At 46.1% G+C, this 22,998-nt stretch overlaps 1 protein-coding gene across 6 annotated transcripts in view; it reads left to right on the top strand.

Annotated features, from left to right (window-relative positions):
- The window catches only part of LOC138266072 (oxaloacetate tautomerase fahd2, mitochondrial), a 184,648-nt gene that overhangs the window by 5,977 nt on the left and 155,673 nt on the right, over positions 1–22,998 (top strand). For 3 of the 6 annotated variants that reach the window (XM_069214426.1, XM_069214423.1, XM_069214427.1), the window contains exon 2: positions 11,957–12,230. In XM_069214426.1, the coding sequence (XP_069070527.1) occupies positions 11,962–12,230 (269 nt within the window). In that variant the 5' untranslated portion in view covers positions 11,957–11,961. The remainder of the gene's footprint in view (positions 1–11,956; positions 12,231–22,998) is intronic. The other 3 variants (XM_069214425.1, XM_069214424.1, XM_069214428.1) reach the window with 1 other exon arrangement.

Here is a 22,998-nt window from a genome sequence, read left to right as displayed (position 1 = left end):
TCTCCCTTCTAGCAAAGTGGCTGGAAAAGATACCATTCCGTTAGAATTCTATAAAGTACTTAAGGATATTATTGTCCCTCCTTTATTTAGTGTCATTCAACATATTGATGCTGGTGGAGAAGTGTCCCGCTCTTGGAATAGATCCTGGCAGTTCAATCTGCTCCTCTTCTGTCTAAACTTGTTTGGCAACAATAGCATAGCTTACTTCCTGGCTGGGATACTACCCAGCATGTCAATACTGCGGTTGCTGTGTTTGATGTAGTGAAAAAGTCTGGCTTAAGGATGGGTATGATACTTCTAGACCAGTGACTTTCAAACTTTTTAATGCTGAGTTCCTCCCAGTGGAAGAAAAAAAAATCGGGCCTCCATGAGAATTTTTCACAATTCTATTACGTTGGCAATTTTAAAATATGTCTAGGCTTATTTAAACATTGCGGTTATGTTATGTTAAATGCAACAACATATTTTTTGCTTAAAACAAAGCACTGTTATCTGCATAATGCTTGTTATGGCCAGAGCCTGGTGCCCCCACCCCCTTGGGATCACTTGAGGCCTCCCTCAGGGAGCACACCCCCAGTTTGAAGACCCCTATTCTAGACACAGAGAAGGCATTTGATCATGTTGTATTGGACTGCCTCTGGGTAACAATGGTAGCCTCTGTCATCAATGATCGCTTCTGCAAGTGGGTGCAGTCACCATACAGGAATCCTTAAAACTCAATTAGTCCATGCAGGCAAATGCTCTACGCCTTTTCAGATCTAATTTGGCAGAGATGCTGTAAGGAAATGCCTCCTTGGCATGGTTACCCCCTAACTTTTTGCCTTTGCTGATGCTAAGTTATGATTTGAAAGTGTGCTGGGACCCTGCTAACCCGGCCCCAGCACCAGTGTTCTTTCCCTAAACTGTACCTTTGTCTCCACAATTGGCACAACCCTGGCACTCAGGTAAGTCCCTTGTAACTGGTACCCCTGGTACCAAGGGCCCTGTTGCCAGGGAAGGTCTCTAAGGGCTGCAGCATGTCTTATGCCACCCTAGGAACCCCTCACTCAGCACATGCACACTGATTCACAGCTTGTATGTGCTGGTGGGGAGAAAATGACTAAGTCGACATGGCACTTCCCTCAGAGTGCCATGCCAACCCCACACTGCCTGTGGCATAGGTAAGTCACTCCACTAGCAGGCCTTGCAGCTCTAAGGCAGGGTGCACTATACCACAGGTGAGGGCATATGTGCATGAGCACTATGTCCCTACAGCGTCTAAGCAAAACCTTAGACATTGTAAGTGCAGGGTAGCCATAAAGAGTATATGGTCTGGAAGTTTGTCAAACATGAACTCCACAGTTCCATAATGGCTACACTGAAAATTGGGACGTTTGGTATCAAACATCCCAGCACAATAAATGCACACTGATGCCATTGTGCAATTTATTGTAAAATACACCCAGAGGGCATCTTAGAGATGCCCCCTGAATACATACCGACTTCTAGTGTAGGCTGACCAGTTTCTGCCAGCCTGCCACACACCAGACATGTTGCTGGCCACATGGGGAGAGTGCCTTTGTCACTCTGTGGCCAGGAACAAAGCCTGTACTGGGAGGAGGTGTTTCTCACCTCCCCCTGCAGGAACTCAAAGTGAGAGATAATGTGCATAGAGTCCAAGGGTTCCCCTTAGAGGTTGATAGTGGCAAAATTAGATAATACTAATGCTCTATTTTGTAGTAGTGTGGTCGAGCAGTAGGCTTATCAGAGGGTAGTGTTAAGCATTTGTGGTACACACACAGGCAATAAATGAGGAACATACACTCAAAGACAATTCCAGGCCAATAGTTTTTATATAGAAAAATATATTTTCTTAATTTATTTTAGAACCACAAGATTCAAGATTTGAGTTAAGTACATTAAATGCAAGGTACTTCCCACAGGTAAGTACAGAACTTTGATTTTAAACAGTAGTGCACACAGTTTTGGTTAAAATGGCACTAAGCTATTTTAAAAGTGGACACAGTGCAAAAATCAACAATTCCTGGGGGAAGTAAGTTTAGTTTTACACAGTCAGTCTGCTGGGCATAGGCAGCCCACCGTTGGGGGTTCAAGGCAACCCCAAAGCCACAGCACCAGCAACACCGGGACGGTCAGGTGCAGAGATCAAAGGAGGGGCCCAAAACACATGAGTACCTACAAAGAACAGGTGTGCTCCGGTCCTAGTCTGCTTACACGTAAGTACCTGCACCCTCGGGGAGCAGACCAGGGGGGTTTTGTAGAGCACTGGGGGGGGGGGGGGAGGGGGGGCATACAAGTTCACAGAACTCACTCTCAGCAGCACAGGGGTGGCCGGGTGCAGTAGGCAAAGTAGGCGTTGGGTTTGCTATTTAAAGCAATGGAGGGACCTGGGGGTCACTTAGACGTTGCAGGCAGGGCACAGGGCGGCTTCTCGGGCCAGCCACTGACTGGACTAGGATGAGGGCTGCCTGCGGGTCACTCCTGCACTGGCAGGTGGTTCCTCTGGGTCCTGAGGGCTGCGGGTGGAGTGCTTGGTCCAGGCGCCGGGTTCCTTTGTTACCAGGCAGTCGCGGTCAGGTAAAGCCTCTGAATCCTCTCTGCAGGTGTCGCTGTGGGGGTGCTGGGAGGTCGACTCAGGGTGTCCATGTCGTTGGAGTTGCCTGGGAGTCCTCTCTACGGTGATGGTTTTCCAAACTCGAGCCGGGGGCGTCGGGTGCAGAGTGTGAAGTCTCACGCTTCCGGCGGGAAGGGAGAGTCGCTGTAAAAGTTGCTTTAAAGTCGCAAAGTTGTTGCAGTTTCTGAACAGTGCCACTGTTCTCAGGAGTTTCTTGGTCCTTTAGGTGCAGGGCAGTCCTCAGTGTCCTCAGAGGTCGTTGGCCCCCGTCGGATGCGTCGCTGTGCCGGTTCTTTGAGTCTGGAGACAGGCCAGTAGGGCTGGGGGCCAAGTCAGTTGGTGTCTCCGTCCCCTCTGCGGGGCTTTCAGGTCAGCAGTCCTTCTTCTTTCTTCAGGTCGAAAAAATCTGATTTCCTGGGTTCAGGGTCGCCCCTAAATACTAAATTTAGAGATGTGTTTAGGTCAGGGGGGCAGTAGCCAATGGCTTCTGTCCTTGAGGGTGGCTACACTCTCTTTGTGCCTCCTCCCTGAGGGGAGTGGGGGGCACATCCCTATTCCTATTGGGGAATCCTCCAAACTGAAGATGGAGGATTTCTAAAGGCAGGGGTCACCTCAGCTCAGGGCACCTTAGGGTCTGTCCTGACTGATAGGTGACTCCTCCTTGTTTTTCTCATTATCTCCTCCAGCCTTGCCGTCAAAAGTGGGGGCTGTGGCTGGAGGGGCGGGCATCTCCACTAGCTGGGATGGCCTGGGGTGCTGTAACAAAAGGCATGAGCCTTTGAGGCTCACCACCAGGTGTTACAGTTCCTGCAGGGGGAGGTGAGAAGCACCTCCACCCAGTACAGGCTTTGTTCCTGGCCACAAAGTGACAAAGGCACTCACCCCATGTGGCCAGAAACTCGTCTGGTTGTGGTAGGCTGGCAGAAACTGGTCAGCCTAGCACTAGAAGTCGGACTGGTAGTCAGGGGGCATCTCTAAGATGCCCCCTGGGTGTATTTTACAATAAATCCCACACTGGCATCAGTGTGCATTTATTGTGCTGAGAAGTTTGATACCAAACTTCCTGGATTTCAGTGTAGCCATTCTGGAACTGTGGAGTTTGTAATTGACAGACTCCCAGACCATATACTCTTTCTGGCTACCCTGCACTTACAATGTCTAAGGTTTCATCTAAACACTGTAGGGGCATAGTGCTCATGCAACTATGCTCTCACCTGTGGTATAGTGCACCCTGCCTTCAGGCTATAAGGCCTGCTAGAGGGGTGATTTAGCTATGCCACAGGCAGTGGGTTGTGGGCATGGCACTCTGAAGGGAGTGCTGTCAGAGTCACCAGATCCTCGGGGTCTGTGCACGTTCCCAACTCTTCCACCACAAGACAGCTCCAATACTCTGATTAGATTTATCACAGAGTCTAAGAGAGTCCAAGTGGGGAAAAGGGGATTAGGACGGGAACAGCTGGGAAGGAGACCTGTAGGAAGCAAAAGGTTAAAACACAACATCAAAATTACATCTCATGAAATCAGTACCATGCTACAACTCTAAGCTTCGTCTTTTCTGAAAAACATGAACAACCCTAGAATAGTCCTAAAACTGACTAGGCTTTAGATGAGCGAATGCCTGAGGAGGAAACAGGAAAAGTTAAATAGGACTTTCAGATTCGAGTACTTTCTTTAGCATGAGAATCAGGAAACACTCTGAGCAATTTCTAAACAACCATATGAATCTCCTTTTAAGAATATATATCAGGACCACACAGCATTACATCTAGAACTCTGGTATTGTTGTGTTCATCTCAGAAAAAACATTGGGAAGTGAATTGCGCACATTGCAGATTTTTATATGAGTATTAAATACCATAAAGTATTGTGCACCATGAAATCACACAACGTAGATTCAAGGAATAAATCACGCAACGTGTCAACTTGAAATGCTACCAAGAAAATGTCTTAGAATAGTAGCGCACAGTAATTTACATTATTTATACACGAGGAAAGAATTGCGCGTCTTGGCGATTCAAATGCCACCATGCAAATGCCAAGAAATGGTAGCGCACAATGAATAACATGAAAAAACACTCAAGGAAAGAATCGCGCGTGTTGCCGATTCGATTGCCACCATGTAAATGCCAGAAAATGGTAGCGCACAATGAACAGTATGAATTACACACGAGAAGTGAATCTCGCGTTTCGCCGATTCGAATGCCACTATGTAAATGTCAAGAAAAGGTAGCGCGCGCGCAATGAACAACAAAGTTAAATGCTCATGAAACGAGTTGCACGTCTTGCCAACTCGTAAAACATCATGTAAATGTCAAGAAATATCAGCGCGCAATGAACAACAATGTAATAACAAAGTCAAATCTTTATGGAATAAATTGCGCGTCCTCCCTATTTGCAAACCACCATACAAATGTCAAAAAATGGCAGCACACAAGTAATCTGTTATTCACTTAAGAATTAAAATCAAGAATATGAAAATTCTCAATTACGGTGTTGGGAAATGTCCAAACACCGTCTTACCGCCTGGAAACAGTGATCACCAATGAGAGATGAGTGCAGAAGACTGGAAAATCCAAATAGGCCGCCGGGACAGGAGCTCAGGAAGAAGCTTCTGCTCTGCACCGGGACCTCTGAATAGTGGGCACTGGAAGTTGGGCTGACTCTCTTTTATAGAGTCTTGGCCCAGCCTAGAACCACGCCTAGGCATGTTGCAGGGAAAGTCTCTAGAAGGCCCTGGAAAGGGACCACACCCTAACACACTCTGAATGTCTGCAGCAATACATTGCAAATGTACAGTATTTATAAGCACCTTAAAAATGAATCTTTTGGATGGAATTCTGCAATGCAAAAGGTTAAACAATAACATATCATCACAATGCATAAATTACATTATCTTGCGAGTGTTGGGTTTTTGCATTCTAGATGCCCATAGAGCGCGCACTGTCCTGGTGTTGACAAGTGCCATGTCGGCTTAGTCATTTTCTCCCAACCAGCACACACAAGCTGTGAGGCAGTGTGCATGTGCTGAGTGAGGGGTCCCTAGGGTGGCACAATACATGCTGTAGCCCTTAGAGACCTTCCCTGGCCACAGAGCCCTTGGTACTAGGGGTCCCATTTACCAGGAACTTATCTGTGTGCCAGGGCTGTGCCAATTGTGGGAACAAAGGTACAGTTTAGGGAAAGAACACTGGGGCCTGGTTAGCCGGGTCCCAGCACACTTTCAATCATAACTGGCATCAACAAAAGGCAAAATGTGACTACCAACCTCACTATCCGTAAACATTGGTTTGTTGAATCTTTTTTGCCTTTCTTTTTTTTTTTCCGCTTATCATGATCATGTCTGACTCATAACAAAGAAAATAAAACTAAAAGTGGAGGATTTGTATGCTGTGTACAGAGTGTCTCCTCTCTCCTGGAATACGGAACCCAAGGAGCAGGGGGAGGGGTCCCCCAGAGGTGGGAGGAGTTGTGCTGACTTTTAGGAGCTACTGTGCATTCAGCCGATGTGGTAACAGTTACATACCAACTTCTGTTTCTAGCCATTGTTACCAGATGTGAGGCGCCAACCCTATCTCTAAGTGTGCTCCACTGGTGAGATAGATTTCAGCTGGCTGAGATATGTTGTCTGAAAATAATTTTTTTAGCCTTATTGGCTCATCATTGTCGCTTGGTTTAGCAGCCATGGTCCTGCTCATGGGAGGTGGTGTGAAGGTTAATTGCCATACACACAATAGATAAGACCGCACAGCCAGAAATATTACTTAAAAAGAAATACAAACTACTAAACAATATTACAATTACCGTGAACATGAAGAAGAATGTTGGTAGTCTCTTGTTATAGCCATTCAAGGAATATGCAAAAATGATTTTAGGTGAGGGGCCTCTTCCATGGACCTGTTTGGATCCAGTTTCACAGTGGAGAAATGTCAATAGATTTCTACTCGAGGAGCACCTTGCTGACTCGCTGTTGGCGGTCAGGATTTCAAATGTGTTGCTTGCTAGACAGTTTTAAGGTCGAGCGCACAAGTGCTCTAACCTATTATAATCCTTCTGTGGGCTTTTCGCCACGCCCACCGCACACCCATCACTATTATTCGTTCATGGGCTTGCCTTTCAAAAATCCTTTGTTATCATTGGTAAATGCTTCACGTTCGTAACTCCATGGGAAAGTTCTGTTACCGCCTCAGCACCAACCCTGTTACATGGATAAATGCACGTTTGCCGCTATGTTTGACTGCAAACAAACTTCTTTTTCCTTTTGTGTCTCTCCTTTGCGCTCGTGCTCATAGCAGCCGTGGAGCTTTGAATCAGCTTGTTTATGTCAACCACTTTACTTTGCATTTTCAATTTATGTGGCAAGAAAAGTACAGTTAAGAATTGACAACGCTAATAGCTCTAACTCGAGCAAACGCGAGACCCATTGCATTGCAAATGCTTGTTACAATCTTGAGTCTGGGAGGGAGGGGGATTCCTGGTTAGGACAGTGGGAGTTTGGACTGACTCTAGTTAGAAACAGTTTTTAATCCCAGTCTGAGACTTTGAAAGTTAATATGCTCCTGGCACAGGTATTATGAGCTCTTTTTTAAGGCTTGAACCTCTGTACTTCACAGGAGGGTTATGGAAGAGAGAGTGGATAAAGGCACAACGCTAGAAATGAAAAAGCAGAATAAGGCACATAATAAGGGATTGAAAGTAGGTTGACAAGCGGTATTTTGAGGCTCAATGTTCTCTTTACGGGCCTCTTCTCTTATAGGTCAAGTGCCCTTTGAACCACTTTAGGGATGCTAAATGCTTGTGTGCTCCAGCTGACTCTAAAAGCAACGCACGCCTGCCTCTTTGAGGCCACAGCATCCAGCTGTTGATCCTTACTCTTGTGAATGAAGCACTTCATGTGAATGGGGAGACCAAATCTTTTCCCCATGCATGTGGCGTGCTGCTCTTGATGCAACACTAGACAAAAGAGTTGTAACTACTGCATGATAAAAAGTGTTCTAGTGGCAATGTCTGGCCATCTCTCCGATAAAGGAAGAAAGTCAATAATATTCCTCACCTCCAAGGAATTTGTACCCAAAGAATGAGGAAACCTATTCTGTTCACCAGTTTGTGTATACATGTGTGTTTACCGAACCTCGATCCTATACATGTACATAATAGGAAAAGGTGGCTCATCTGATAAAAACAGACTGGGCAAATACCTGGCTTAAAGAGACGACAGAAACCATTACATTAAAACATCTTCAATTCAAAATAAATAGTTTGCAATTTCTGTTGCTTCCTGCAGTCAACGTGTTTACAAGCGAGGATGAACAAATACGATATCATGGCTGACTATAAAAGCAAGAGAATTGCTAGATTTACTTCAAATTGCCCTTCGGTGTTATTAAAATGCATTTTATTTTACTCTATAGTAGCTGAGTTTCGATAGGTGAAGCAACTGTTACATCTTTTCGAGTATCTTAATGATACACTACAAGAGCATTTATATCTTTTAACGTGTTGTTCTAACTTAGTTTTCATTGCGGTCAAGTCTTTTAGAAGATGTGAGTTTAAACCCTCAGGAGTCTATGTAGAATATGGACTGTATTAGTATGGTAAAGTAGGGTATTGCTGCAGATGCACATTCCCCTTTTTTCTAAAACGTCCAACTGCTAAAAGTGGCAATGTAGAATCGTGCGTTTGTGTTACACTGATTTATGTAATTTGCCTTATCAATGCAAGGGAATGCACATGATATGAGATTTTAGTTTGTCAATTAAAACATAACTTGCACAATTAAACTCCCAAGGAAATGAGTTGGAGGCCATCGAACACTAGGCATTCTTTTTTTGTTTTGACGATAGAGCTTGACTGCACATAATTACGCTGAACTATCTGTCTCTCAGACTTGGGATAAACAGATCACTAAGTGTTCTGGCAAGACAGCAAGTACACTTTCCTGAGCTTCCACTTGTAGCCTTTTAAGTTCAACTGAACCAATTCGATTAAAACCCTTGAAAACAGTGATTTGTCAAAGGAAGGGACAGGAAAAAAAATGTCCTGGTAACATTAGGTCATCTGGTAGCTCAAGATGAGAGGGGTCATGAGAATCCAGGTCAACTGGATTGCGGTTTTCTTTTTATGAGAACATAAACTGTGCTGGTTTCTACAAATGTTGAAACTAGAGAAATCTATCACATTAACTACATTCATACTTAACATCTGCCCAACTACTTTATTTTCACACTGCATAAAAAAATACAGCAAGCGGGTAATAGGTCGAGATCTTTGCAGACCGGTCGAGTAGATAAGTTCCCAGATATTCGGTTAAGGCTACATTTTTTATATATGTTTAAAACAAGGTGAGAATACAACTGGGACGAGTGAGTTAAAGCAGTGGTTCTTGATCTTTCGACTTCTGTGGGCCCCCACTTAATCTTTACTGAACCCAGGGACCGTCCTCTGAGTGATTATTAGAAGGTGGGACACCCGCCTAAGCATTTTTGATGATTTTCACCTGCAAAAGAGTACACAAAAATACAGAACCAAACATTCCTCAAACAGATATCCAAATTAATAAATATATTAGTTAATTTACAAACATGTATTAAAAAAAATCTTCGTTAATGGGAAGGATGGAGCTTTTCTAAATTCTATTGAAGCCACTTATTATTCATACTATATGTACTGTTTGATGCACTCACCTCCAAATTAAAATCCCTTCACATTTACAGAACGTTTTAAAATTTTCAATTCTACATTTTGCTTCTTTATTTATAGATATTTTATTACTCTGTTAATATTTCTTAATTACAAGGTGGGTTATAGAGTGGACAAAGTCACAACATGAATGAAAGTAAAACAAGATGATTAAGAGAGGGAAGTGACGAATCAATCTGGAGCAAGGAAAGAGGCACAAGCCATACGAGAGGTCCATGGTGCGAGATAGCTATGAGTGAGGGAGGTGAGCTGATTAGAATAAAGCACGCTATAAGATGAAGGAGTGGTTGACTGCGCCATACGTCAGCTGAAAGAAGAAACCAGGGAAAAAGGTAGATGAGAGAAGGAGGTGAGGCTCAAGACTAAGGTAAGAGGGGAGTTAGAACAGACTAGACAGTAGACACAAGATGAATAAGAGAAGGGAGTGTGGCAGAAGACAGACTGGTATGTGGAACAAGGCACAAGATAAAAAGTGGAGGGAACCGAGGAAGACAGTGGTGAAAAAAAGAGTTGAGGAAAAAGGTGGAAGACTGAGTAATGTGTGCATGTGATGGTTCAAAGAGATGACAACGTGAACGATAAGATACATTAAGATCCTAATTTTGTGATTAAGATTCCAGAAAAAGTGTACAGGCTTGCATTGTACCCGAAGCAACATAGAAGCCCTTGTGCAAAACACATACTACATAAAGACCTACACATCTGAAGTGCCTACACACTTGAGACCTAAGCGAATCAATATATGGGGTCACCCGCCAGTTAAGGCCGTCTTGCAAGATGGAAGCCAAACAAAAACCTTGATCTGTAGGTATTCTAGACCACAATCAACACATTCAGCGTTGGTTCCTGGCCAGTCAAACATGTGCAACGCACACTAAAGGATTCCTAAGATGTGGTCAATCAGAAAATATATGGTTTGCAGTTTTCACACAGCTCAGTATTTTTTCTCCAAAGAAACAGAGGGCTTCTTCCTACAAATGTTAAGACAGTATGTTTGTTTGTTAGCTAATAGGAATCCAGACACGCCATCACAAATTATAAAGCCATTACAAGTGATCCATTTTGATTATTAATTCTTCCCTAATAATAAATTTATGTCCAGCTGATACAAGTTTCACTCAGGCATGTTGGCCAATGAGTTTTCGCAAGGTGCTGAATCGTAGTCACACTGAAAATTTGTAGTTGCTGTTACAAAGTAAAAACATAGTTGCACTGGTCACCATTGAGTGCCCAGTAAGTCTTATGTACTGCAGTAATGTCATAAGTTAACTATTGCCCATGTGGTTAGGTCTGTACTCTCTAAATACTAAAAATAAATAAATTAAGAATGCCATGCTTACAAATTTCCCACAAAAACTTTGTTGGAGGCTTTGGTTATGTGGAGTAAAACACCAGGACCGTTGTGTACAGCTGTGTTTTGGGGTATCTCACTATGGAAGAGACACCGGAAAATGAAAACAAGCTCCCTACTGTCCAATTTACCTTTTCATGTATGAGGGAAGCCAAACAGAAACACCCACTTTATAGAAATTCTAAGTATGAAAACACAAGACTTCCATATTTTTCATGGTCTTTCATGTACCCACCGGGGTTAGATAGGCTTTCCACCAGCAAACAGAACTTTAGGGTATTCAGATGTTAACATATATTATTGTGATATGCTTTTCTAGAGGTCAGGTATTGAGATGTACTAGCAAATCACAGATACTTCCAACTGACATTCTGGATACAGTAATTTCTGAAATCGTTAATCTTCGCTCTGTCTGGCGTCGTAATCTGAGCATCACACAACCCTGGTATTTCTGTATTCCTGAGAAGTAGGGGAGGGTAAGACGGAACGAAAACATCTTATTCTGGAGGGGGAAAAAAATCTGAAAGATGTCATGTTTTGCACGATGGCTCAGCTGGCTAATCTGAGCTAAGGAAATTGTCCACCCCCACAGCAGAATTCCTAGGATGCGTAAACGTGGTTGTGTTGGGTTTCTAAGGCTGAGAGTCTGATACATACAACCTAATTTCACAAATTCTAATCTAACATTTCCGCTTCAGTTGCTTCTGAAATTGGCCGGCTTCACTAGTCTGAACTCAAGTTACCTGGATCCACTAAAAATACATTCATGGCTGGTATCCACATACACGGGGGATCCGGGTTACTCAATATATGAGGACCCTGTCTCCGGTGACATCTTTCATGATAAAGCTACATGAAAGTGTCAACTTTTTTACAGCTGCAAGAAATAAAATGAATGAAAAAATACCAATATTCCCTACGATCAGTTGGAGGGGAAATTATAAAGAGATGACTAAAGAAAGCTGAAAATGCGTTTTTAATGGCAAACCTCGTTTTTCTTACTCACACAAAGGTTAAAACAAATTATTACCCTAAACCTACTTTAGATGTCATGAAATCTAAATATATCCCAAATGCTTCTTAGCTTTCCTCCACACAGAATTAGCCCAGTGCGGCAGCTACAGCCTTGGGCAGTTTCCATTTAATTCTAACTGTGCCTAGTACTTAGCACTTGATTATTGCTATTTCGGGATACCCATCGGTACCCTATCAGGTGATCCGCAAATGGTGCCCTTTCTGCTCGTGTGCACCCTTCCCTTCCAAATCGCCGCCGATAAATTTCAATCTTTTTACAGATCTGATGTGGTTGCTGCTCCAAAACTGGTTAAGCCGGTCACGGACATTCCATGGTCTTATTGCATGTTTTCCCAGGAGAAGATTCTGCCAGCTATCCGGTGCCAGCATGAGACTCGTCCAGTTCACCAGCCCAGGCTCTGATGGGCGCAGGATTGGTGTGGAAGAGTCGGATGGAGGGAACGTTGTGGACTTGAACGCCTTTGATTCATCTCTGCCTCGGAACATGAGGGCCTTTCTTGAAGGAGGGGACAACGCTTTAGATGCAGCAAAAAGGTATTTGTGTGTGCGACTCTTACAGACTGTCGGAGGCTCAGGCAAAATTGTAAAATTGTCTCTTTCGATGCATTAATTGTTTTAAACGGGATTAGTATCACGTTTGACTTGTATGAAAACAGTAAACAACAGATTGATTTTATAGGCGCGACATTGCCCTTTCTAAAGTTAGTCTCCAGGTGCGCGCCCCCACCTTTAGCAGCTTGCAGTTAGCACAAGAAAATCAAATGGTGCGTCATAAATAAGCGAAGTATTTGCCAAAGCAGAGGCACAACTCTCTCTCTCAAGCGCCAGCTTCAGGCCTACCGTCTGCCATGGGATAAGGTGAATATTGCTGCTCTTTGTGTATTTGCATCGAAATATAAGGGCTGCCACACCGTGCCAGTTCCCCTAGTGCCGCAGCACAAACACATGCAAACCCTGTAGCTCATTTGGGTTGGGCTGGTGGTGCTCGGGAGCAAAGAGAACTGCAAATAGCACAGGCCGGTAACATTGGTCAGTCATTTAGTGGCAGATGGTTCACTTGATAGAGGTAGAATTTTTAAAAGGGTGGGCAGGGATAGTTTTGTATCAAATAGTACTGTTGTGGGCATACACCTCTCCTTTGAATTTTGAAACCGTTTTACGGTAACAGAGAACAACCAGGAGTATACCTTCCTCAGCAGAAGTTTCCAACTGATTGCACCAGTGGGGCATACTCTGATTCTATAGAACTCATGTAATCCCCAAATATGCCATGACTTCAGACAGTTAGGCCATTGCCTTGTCAGGCGAATACTACATACATTTGCTTTTCTGGTACAAAATGTACAGGTTTCGCCCTAAGATAGCAGAGCTCTGCATCAGCGGTTGCCAAAATGAAAAGTGCACATCTCGGACGGCAGGGCTATTATTCAGGCAACACAGATCCAACAGTTGAGGCATTTGACAGCCTGGCTGTCCCTCTGTTTAGAGTATTTCAGCTGCACGCCTGATCAAACATAACTCCGTTAAATGAGTTGCCAAGGAATACAAGAACTGAGCAAGAAGCTGGAAACTTTTCACTTGAAGAAACCTGAATTTTTTCGCAGGTGTAACTTTAGGAAGATGCCCAGGTGCCATCAGCACAGGGCATTAAATTGGCGCTTTAAAACAACCGTTGTGTCTTTTTTGCTGTGGGATGGAGTGAGAAATGAGACACTGACCCTGGGGGCAAAAACACCTGCACTAGCCAGTCTTGCACTTCAGCCCCTTAATTGCCTTATCCTCTCTCCACGGCATCCAGCTCTCATGGGGACTGCGGGGGGGAGGGGTGAGTGCACGTCTGGTTCATTACTGATATTCCTTTTGGAGCAATTTATTTCTCTTATTTCTTTTTATGCACAATTCGCCGCTGTTGGGCTCTATCTATTACTCTCTGTCTCTTTCCCCTTTTGCTGTCTCTTTCACGTTGACCTGCGTTGACTTCGAGTTACCTCGTTTTTGCCTGGCTACCAGGCCACTAGCACCTGACAAATCTTAAACTGGTTTATTAACTGTTAGTGAGATGCAGGGGGTTGGCACCCCTTCACCCCAAGTAAAACAGTTTTTAAATCATAATTGTTTTTGTCTAGTATTGCTGACCAATGTGCTTATAAGTGCAAATCTTTCACCTAAAAAAAATGCACCAATCTCAATAGATGGATTTGGAGCCATAGTGCGTTTAACTTGTGTACGGAAATGCCTCCCTTGGCATGGTTACCCCCTAACTTCTTGCCTTTTGTTGATGCCAGTTATGATTGAAAGTGTGCTGGAGCCCTGCTAACCAGGCCCCAGCACCAGTGTTCTTTCCCTAAACTGTGCATTGTTCCCACAATTGGCACAGCCCTGGCACACAGATAAGTCCCTTGTAACTGGTACCCCTGACACCAAGGGCCTTGTGGCCAGGGAAGGTCTGTAAGGGATGCCGCATGTATTATGCCAGCCTGGGGGACCCCTCACTGACTCACAGCTTGTGTGTGCTGGTGGGGAGAAATTGACTAAGTTGACATGGCACTCCCCTCAGGGTGCCATGCCCTCAACCCACTGCCTGTGGCATAGGTAAGTCACCCCTCTAGCAGGACTTACAGCCCTAAGACAGGGTGCACTATACCACAGGTGAGGGCATAGTTACATGAGCACTATGCCCCTACAGTGTCTAAGCCAAACCTTAGACATTGTAACTGCAGGGCAGCCATAAAGCGTATATGGTCGGGGAGTCTTGTCAATTACGAACTCCACAATTCCATAATGGCTACACTAAAATCTGGGAAGTTTGGTATCAAACTTCTAAGCACAATAAATGCACACTGATGCCAGTGAGGGATTTATTGAAAAATACACACAGAGGGCATGCGGGAGATGCCCCCTGTACACCAGTCCAATTCCTAGTGTTAGGCAGACCAGTTCCTGCCAGCCTGCGTCAACCAGATGAGTTTCTGGCCACATGGGGTGAATGCCTTTGTCACTCTGTGGCCAGGAACAAAGCCTGCACTGGTTGGAGGTGCTTCTCACCTCTTCCTGCAGGAACTGTAATTCCTGGTGGTGAGCCTCAAAGGCTCATGCCTGTTGTTACAGCGCCCCAGGGCATCCCAACTAGTGGATATGCCTGCCCCCCGGACACAGCCCCCACTTTTGGGAGCAAGTTTGGAGGAGAAAATGAGAAAAACAAGGAGGAGTCACCCACCAGTCAGGACAGCACCTTAGGTGTCCTGAGCTGAGGTGACCCCTGCCTTAAAAAATCCTCCATCTTGGTTTTGGAGGATTTCCCCAATAAGAATAAGGATGTGCCCCCCTCCCCTCAGGGAGGAGGCACAAAGAGGGTATAGCCACCCTCCAGGCCAGTAGCCATTGGCTACTGCCCCTCAGACCTAAACACACCCCTAAATTTAGTATTTAGGGTGACCCTGAACCCAGGAAATAAGATTCCTGCAACCTGAAGAAAGAAGGGCCGCTGACCTGAAAGCCCTGCAGAGACGACAGAGACGCCAACTGAATTGGCCCCAGCCCTACCGGCCTGTCTCCAGACTCAAAGAACCTGCACAGCAACGCATCCAGCAGGACCAGGGACCTCTGAGGACTCGGAGGACTGACCTGCAGCTAAAGGAGCAAGAACCTCCCGAGGACAGCGGCTCTGTCCAGAAACAGCAACAAAACAGCAACTTTAAAGAGACTTTCACTTCCCACCAGAAGCGCAAGTCTTCACACTCTGCACCTGACGCCCCCGGCTCGCCTTTGGAGAAACCAACACTGCAGAGAGGACTCTCAGGCGACTCCAACGATGTGGACACCCCGAGTTGACCTCCCTACACCCCCCACAGCGATGCCTGCAGAGAGGATCCAGAGGCTCCCGCTGACTGCCTGGTAACAAAGGAACCCGATGCCTGGACCAAGCACTGCACCCGCAGCCCCCAGGACTGAAAGGAACCACCTACGTGTGCAGGAGTGACCAGCAGGCGGCCCTCATCCTAGCCCAGTAGGTGGCTGCCCCGAGAAGCCCCCCTGTGCCCTGCCTGCATCACCTAAGTGACCCCTGGGTCCCTCCATTGATTTCAATGCAAAACCAGACACCTACTTTGCACACTGCACCCAGCCGCCCCTGTGCCGCTGAAGTTGTGTTTTGTGTGCTTGTGTGTGTCCTTCCCCCAGTGCTCTACAAACCCCCCCCTCTTCCCCCCTCCCCCTGTCTGCTCCCCGATGAAGCAGGCACTTAGCTGCTAGCAGACTGGAACCGGAACACCCCTGTTCTCCATAGGCACCTACGTGTTTTGGGCCTTCCTTTGACCTCTGCATGTGACCAGCCCTTTGTTGCTGGTGCAGTGGCTTTGGGGTTGCCTTGAACCCCCAACGGTGGGCTGCCAATGTCCAGGAGACTGACTGTGTAAGTGCTTTACTTACCTGAGAAACTAACGTTTACTTACCTCCCCCAGGAACTGTTGGTTTTTGCACTGTGTCCACTTTTAAAATAGCTATTTCCCATTTTAACCAAAACTGTGTACTACTGTTTTAAAACAAAGTTCTATACTTACCTGTGTGAAGTACCTTGCATTTTATATACTTAACTCAAATTTGAATCTTGTGGTTCTACAAATAAATTAAGAAAAGGTATTTTTCTATATAAAAACCTATTGGCCTGGAGTTAAGTCTTTGAGTGTGTGTTCCTCATTTATGGCCTGTGTGTGTGTGCAACACATGCTTAACACTACCCTCTGATAAGCCTACTGCTCGACCACACTACCACAAAATAGAGCACTAGTATTATCTAATTTTGCCACTATCCACCTCTAAGGGGAACCCTTGGACTCTGTGCACACTATCTCTCACTTTGAGATAGTATATACAGAGCCAACTTCCTACAACTTGTAACTCTAAGTATACATTCTTTTTTTTTTTCAAACTTAATAACGGTTTTGTTAATTTGGTTAAGAATCCCATCTTCCTCCTGTGTGTGAGAGAAGTAAAATTGTCCTGTGGCTTAGGACCTATCACAGAATGCTGTCCCTCCCCAGTTGTTGTTAAGGCGTGTAACAGGGTATATGCATGTTTTTAATATCTGGGGAATTCCATGGCACTGCTTCAAAGGTATGGGTGCCTCCTCTCATTCTATTCTCAGAACTGGTCATGCTCCCAGGATGTTGATTCTTGGGACTGGGAATCCTGCCATCACCTTGTTGTATTAGTCCCTGCAATGGGTAACTGTTAGAAATGGGGTTTTTGGTTGGCAGTCAGGTTACCCTCTGTCCAAGCAAGAACCCTCACTCTAGTCAGGGTAAGTCACACACAATCCAAATTATACTGTGGCCACCCTCTGGTAGCTTGGCACGAGCAGTCAGGCTTATCTTAGAAGGCAATGTTTAAAGCGTTTGTGCAATAAATCATACAATAACACAATATAACACCACAAAAATACACCACGCAGTGTTTAGAAAAATATATAATATTTATCTGGGTATTTGCAGGTCAAAACGATCAAAGATGCAATATGAATTTGTAGAGATATCACTAAAAAGTGATATGAAGTGTCTTAAGTCTTTAAAAAGTAAACAAAGTCTCTTTCATGCACAAAGTACATGGTTTGGAGTGGAAAATCTCCGCAGAGGGCCGCAGAAGAGGAGATGGGTGGAAAAATGGTATGTGCGTCGGTTACGCCCCTTCACACACGGACTTGCGTCGTTATTTTTCACGCGGGGAGACGTGCGTCGTTCTACGGGAGGAAAAATGGTGTGTGCGTCGGTTTCGCCCCTTCACACACGGACTTGCCTCGTTATTTTTCACTCGGTGAAGACGTGCGTCGTTTTCCGGCACGCGGACCGTCTCCTTCTATGGATCGCGGGATTACCAGATGTCCCAGGGTCTGTGCGTGGATTCCTCGGCTTGTTATCTGGCTGCGCGTCATTCCGGGAGGCTATGCGTGGAATTTTCTTCCTCACGGCAGGCGTCGCGTTGATTTCCTCTCTGGAAGTCCGGTGGCGTTGTCCATGCGAGGCCGTGCGTCAAAGTTCCGGTCGCACTGCAGGCGTCGCGTCGAGCGGCGTCTTTCCGGATCGGCGTGTGGTGAATTTTTCACCGCGGAGCAAGCTGTGCACCAACTTTCTCGACGCACACAGCGTCCAGTTGAAAAAGAGAAGTCTTTTTGGTCCTGAGACTTCAGGGAACAGGAGGCAAGCTCTATCCAAGCCCTTGGAGAGCACTTTTGCAGCCAGACAAGAGTTCAGCAAGGCAGCAGGCCAACAGCAAGGCAGCAGTCCTTTGTAGAAAGCAGTCAGGTGAGTCCTTTAGAACGCCAGGCAGTTCTTCTTGGCAGGATGCAGGTTCTGGTTCAGGTTTCTTCTCCAGCAAGTGTCTAAGGTGGTAGGGCAGAGGCCCTGTTTTATACTAAATTGTGCCTTTGAAGTGGGGGTGACTTCAAAGAGTGGCTAAGAAGTGCACCAGGTCCCCTTTCAGTTCAATCCTGTCTGCCAGGGTCCCAGTAGGGGGTGTGGCAGTCCTTTGTGTGAGGGCAGGCCTTCTACCCTCCCAGCCCAGGAAGACCCATTCAAAATGCAGATGTATGCAAGTGAGGCTGAGTACCCTGTGTTTGGGGTGTGTCTGAGTGAATGCACAAGGAGCTGTCAACTAAACCTAGCCAGATGTGGATTGGAAGGCACAGAAAGATTTAAGTGCAAAGAAATGCTCACTTTCTAAAAGTGGCATTTCTAGAATAGTAATATTAAATCCGACTTCGCCAGTCAGCAGGATTGTGTATTACCATTCTGGCCATACTAAATATGACCTTCCTGCTCCTTTCAGATCAGCAGCTGCCACTTCAACAATGTATGAGGGCAGCCCCAATGTTAGCCTATGAAGGGAGCAGGCCTCACAGTAGTGTAAAAACGAACTTAGGAGTTTTACACTACCATGACATATAAACTACACAGGTACATGTCCTGCCTTTTACCCACACAGCACCCTGCTCTAGGGGTTACCTAGGGCACACATTAGGGGTGACTTATATGTAGAAAAAGGGGGGTTTTAGGCTTGGCAAGTACTTATAAATGTCAAGTCGAAGTGGCAGTGAAACTGCACACACAGGCCTTGCAATGGCAGGCCTGAGACAAGATGAAGGGGCTTCTTAAGTGGGTGGCACAACCAGTGCCGCAGGCCCACTAGTAGCATTTAATCTACAGGCCCTAGGCACATATAGTGCACTCTACTAGGGTCTCACAAGTAAATTAAATAGTCAATCATGGATAAACCAATCAACAGTACAATTTACAAAGAGAGCATATGCACTTTAGCACTGGTTAGCAGTGGTAAAGTGCCCAGAGTTCAAAAGCCAACAACAACAGGTCAGAAAAAATAGGAGGAAGGAGGCAAAAAGTTTGGGGATGACCCTGTCAAAAAGCCAGGTCCAACAGTAACCCTTTGATCTCCAGATTAGAGCGTGGCACGTGCATCATTTTTCTGTGGTGTTAGTACCTGGGGTTGAGCGATAAAATGGTAGCCTACTTACATTTTGACACCTACTTAACAAACACATTAGAAACATGCTGGAACTTCAAGAAAGGGTGTGGGTTACCATAAGGACAGAAGGTAGCAGGGCCCCAGTGTTTTCGGAGAGAAGCAATCAAAGTCCATTTTTACACCCGTACATGTGAACATCTGTTTTTAAGTGTAAACACTAAACATATGAACGAACATCCTGTGTCTTTTTCATTTTGCCTACTGACTTTATTTTAGCGTTTGCCACTGCCACATTAGAGGTGCAGACGTTAGTGCAGAGGCTGCAAGTATTTTTCCGTGCCCGTGTTATGCAATGTGCTTTTTGCTCATGTTTTTCTCTACTTGTCTGTGTGTTCTTTCTCATCAAGGGCTAAGGCATAACATGGGAGAAGCAGGAATATAAGAATGTACTAGGATGATGTTTATGGTATGGTAGGGAACGGTTTGGTTTTGAGACAGCACCTTGCGATCCTCGCCAGTTCCAACATGTTCCTTGGAAGACTGACCTGAAGCAGCCAGCATTTTTTAACAACAATTTACGGACTGGGAGGGGTTTTCTAGAAATCTTTTCTCTGGCTTGTTTAAGGGATGTAAAGACCGAGAACAGTTTGACCATGAAGTGAAGTGCAGACCTCTGGCAGGATCGGGACGCTGATGCCTGTCATCTCTCCTGTGAGGGTAGATCTCTTTCTCTTCACAGTCGATCTTGGAGTCAACGACCAGTTGTTGGCGGGAGAAAGATGTGGCAGATTCAACTGTGCCCCATGGTGATGAGTTTTTAATTCTTTTTGTCTACTTTGCATTGTGCATAAAATAAAAGTTACTTACCTAAGTTAACGACATATCTGGTAGAGACATATTCTAGTTGCAGATTCCTTACCTTAGAATTTCCCCCAGGCGTCAGACTAGATCTGGAGATTTTTCATCGAGCAATACCTTTGCGCATCAGTAGGTGGCATTGGTCTACTCCGTGGGCGTTGTTGGCATCGTAGTTGCCTTGATGACGTCAGGAGTAGTACATAGATGCCACCTCAGCACAGTGACGTCAGTTTCTTATAACGACTTTCCACACCAAGGTGCAGAGCCACAAAGAACACTGAGATTGGTGCGCCAGAGCGAAGGAACTGAAGGGGGGGGGGGGGGGGGGGAGGGAAATTCCTGTCCCTAGAAATCAGTTCGCAAGGGGGGAGGAATCTGCAACTAGAATATGTCTCGATCAGATGGGGTTGCTTCTTTGCCAAAGCGTAGCACATCTTGATGCAAAGAAGTACCCATCGAGAGATGGTACGTTTGTGCACCGCCTTCCCTTTGTTCGCACCCACATACCCGACAAAGAGTTGATCATCCACCCGGAAATCTTTAGTACCATTAAGGTAGAACACCAACACTCTTTTTGGGTCTAGACAGTGGAGTCTCTCCTCCTCATGGGAAGGATGTGGGGGTGCATAGAAAGTAGGCAGGGTGATGGACTGGCCTACACGAAAAGGCGTAACCTCCTTCCGAAGGAAGGAAGCCTTAGTGCGCAACACCACTTTCTCAGGGTGCACAGACAAGTATGGCGGCATGGACAAAAGGACCTGAAGCTCACTCACGCTGTGAGCAGAGGTGATGGCAACAAGAAAGACAGTTTTGAAGGTGAGGAGCCGTAAGAGACAATTGTGCATCAGCTCAAAGGAAGTACACATTAAATAAGTAAGGCCAAGATTGAGGTCCCACTGAGGCATGATAAATGGAGCGGGAGGAAATAAATGGGTGAGAACTTTTAGGAATCTACTCACAATAGGGGATTTAAAGAGTGAGGGCTGATCAGGTAACCTACGAAATGGCAGATAAACACCCTTTAAGGGTGCCCAACGCAGAGCCCTGCTGGGCCAAAGAAAGAATGAACAAAAGAACCTCAGAGGGAGAGAGGGGATCAACAGATTTGTTGGTGCACCATGCCACAAATTTATGTCAACGACAGGCGTATACCGTTTTGGTGGAGGACGCCTGGCTGCCAAGATAACATCACAGACTTGGGGTGGAATATCAAAAGTCGTCAACTGTCGCCGTTCAATCTCCACGCATGAAGGTGGGGATTGGAAAGGTCCGGGTGGAGAACCGACTCCTGCTGCCGCAACAGAAGATCCACCTGACGAGGCAGTCTGAGTGGACGATCCATGGTCATACTCAATAGCTCTGGATACCATACTCTACGTGCCCAGTCCGAAGCCACCAAGATGACTTTGGCCTGGTCATTCCTGATCTTCTTGAGAACTCTGGGCAGAAGTGGTATAGGCGGCAAGGCGGAAAGGAGTCTGGAGTTCCACTTGAGACTAAAAGTGTCTCAGAGCGAGTGCCGCCTTGGAAACTCCAAAGCGCAAACAGCTGACATTGCGCATTCCTTGCAGAGGCGAACTGATCTAACCAAGGCTCTCCCCACTGCTGAAAAAGACCTTGCGCCACCTCCGGATGGAGACTCCATTCATGATCAGCTGTGCATCGACGGCTGAGTTTGTCCGCTCTGGCATTGAGAGAACCCACCAGATGTTGAACCACCAGGTTAATGCCCTGATGTTCCAGCCATGTCCGGAGACGTAGTGCCTCTTGACAAAGGGTCCAGGACCCTACTCCGCCCTGATTGTTGCAGTACCACATGGCGGTAGCATTGTCCGTGAACACCTGCACTACTTTCCCTTTGAGAGAGGGAAGAAATGCTTTCAACACATGCCTGATCACCCGGAGCTATAGAAGATAGATATGGAGCCCAGAGGCCTCAAATCTCCGCCTCTCCCATGTGGCTGCCCCAAACCAGAAGTGACGCATCTGTCACTATAGATGTATCTGGCTGGGGAAGGGAGAAGGATCTGCCAATGTGAATTCGAAAGCCACCACTGCAGGTCTTTCGCAGTCCACTCCGAGATCTGGACCATGTCGGAGAGATTCCCCTGATGCAGCGCCTACTGGAACTTCAAGTCCCACTGCAGAGCCCGGATATGCCACCTGGCATGTGTCTCTAGCAGGATGCAGGAGGCCATGAGGCCCATCCGCCTCAGAGTCAGTCTCACTGAAACCCAAGACAGAGGCTGAAAGATCTGAATCATAGCCTTCAACAGCCAGTCATCAATGTAGGGGAACACTGAGACCCCTAACCTGCGCAGATGAGCTGCAACCACGCCATCACTTTCGTTAACACCTGAGGGGCGCTGGTAAGGCCAAAGGGGAGCATGGTAAACTGATAGTGCTTATGACCTACCACGAGTCGTAGGTAATCTCTAAAGGCAGGCAGGATGGGGATGTGGAAATAAGCGTTCTGCAAGTCCAACGCTACCATCCAGTCTCCTGGGTCCAAGGCAGACAGAACCTGAGACAGGGTGTGCATTTTGAATTTCTCCTTCTTGAGGAAGTGTTGAGGTCCCGAAGGTCTAGGATAGGATGTAAGCCCTTGTCCTTTTTCCGGCACCAGAAACTAGTGGGAATAACAACCACGACCTGCTTCTGGCACAGGGACCTTCTCTATAGCTCCCTTGGCCAAGAGAGCTGCGGCTTCCTGGCGGAGAAGTGCCAAATGATCCTCCAGGAGTTAGCTGAGTGATGGAGGCATGGCTGGTGAGGCAGATCCGAAAGGGAGGGAGTAGCCCTTTCGAACGATCTGCAAAACCCACCTGTCCGTAGTGATGGATTCCCAGTGGGGTAGGTGATGGCAAATTCTGCCGCCAACTGGATGGCAGTGAGGGGACGGGCTAGGAGGGTTTGGAGGCTGCAGCGGGGGCTGAGGTGGACTGGGCAGACCTCTGGTACCCTGTCCCAT

This window comes from Pleurodeles waltl, chromosome 11 (assembly GCF_031143425.1).
Source record: "Pleurodeles waltl isolate 20211129_DDA chromosome 11, aPleWal1.hap1.20221129, whole genome shotgun sequence".
Classification (NCBI taxonomy): domain Eukaryota; kingdom Metazoa; phylum Chordata; class Amphibia; order Caudata; family Salamandridae; genus Pleurodeles; species Pleurodeles waltl.
This window is presented reverse-complemented; position numbering and strand designations above follow the sequence as displayed.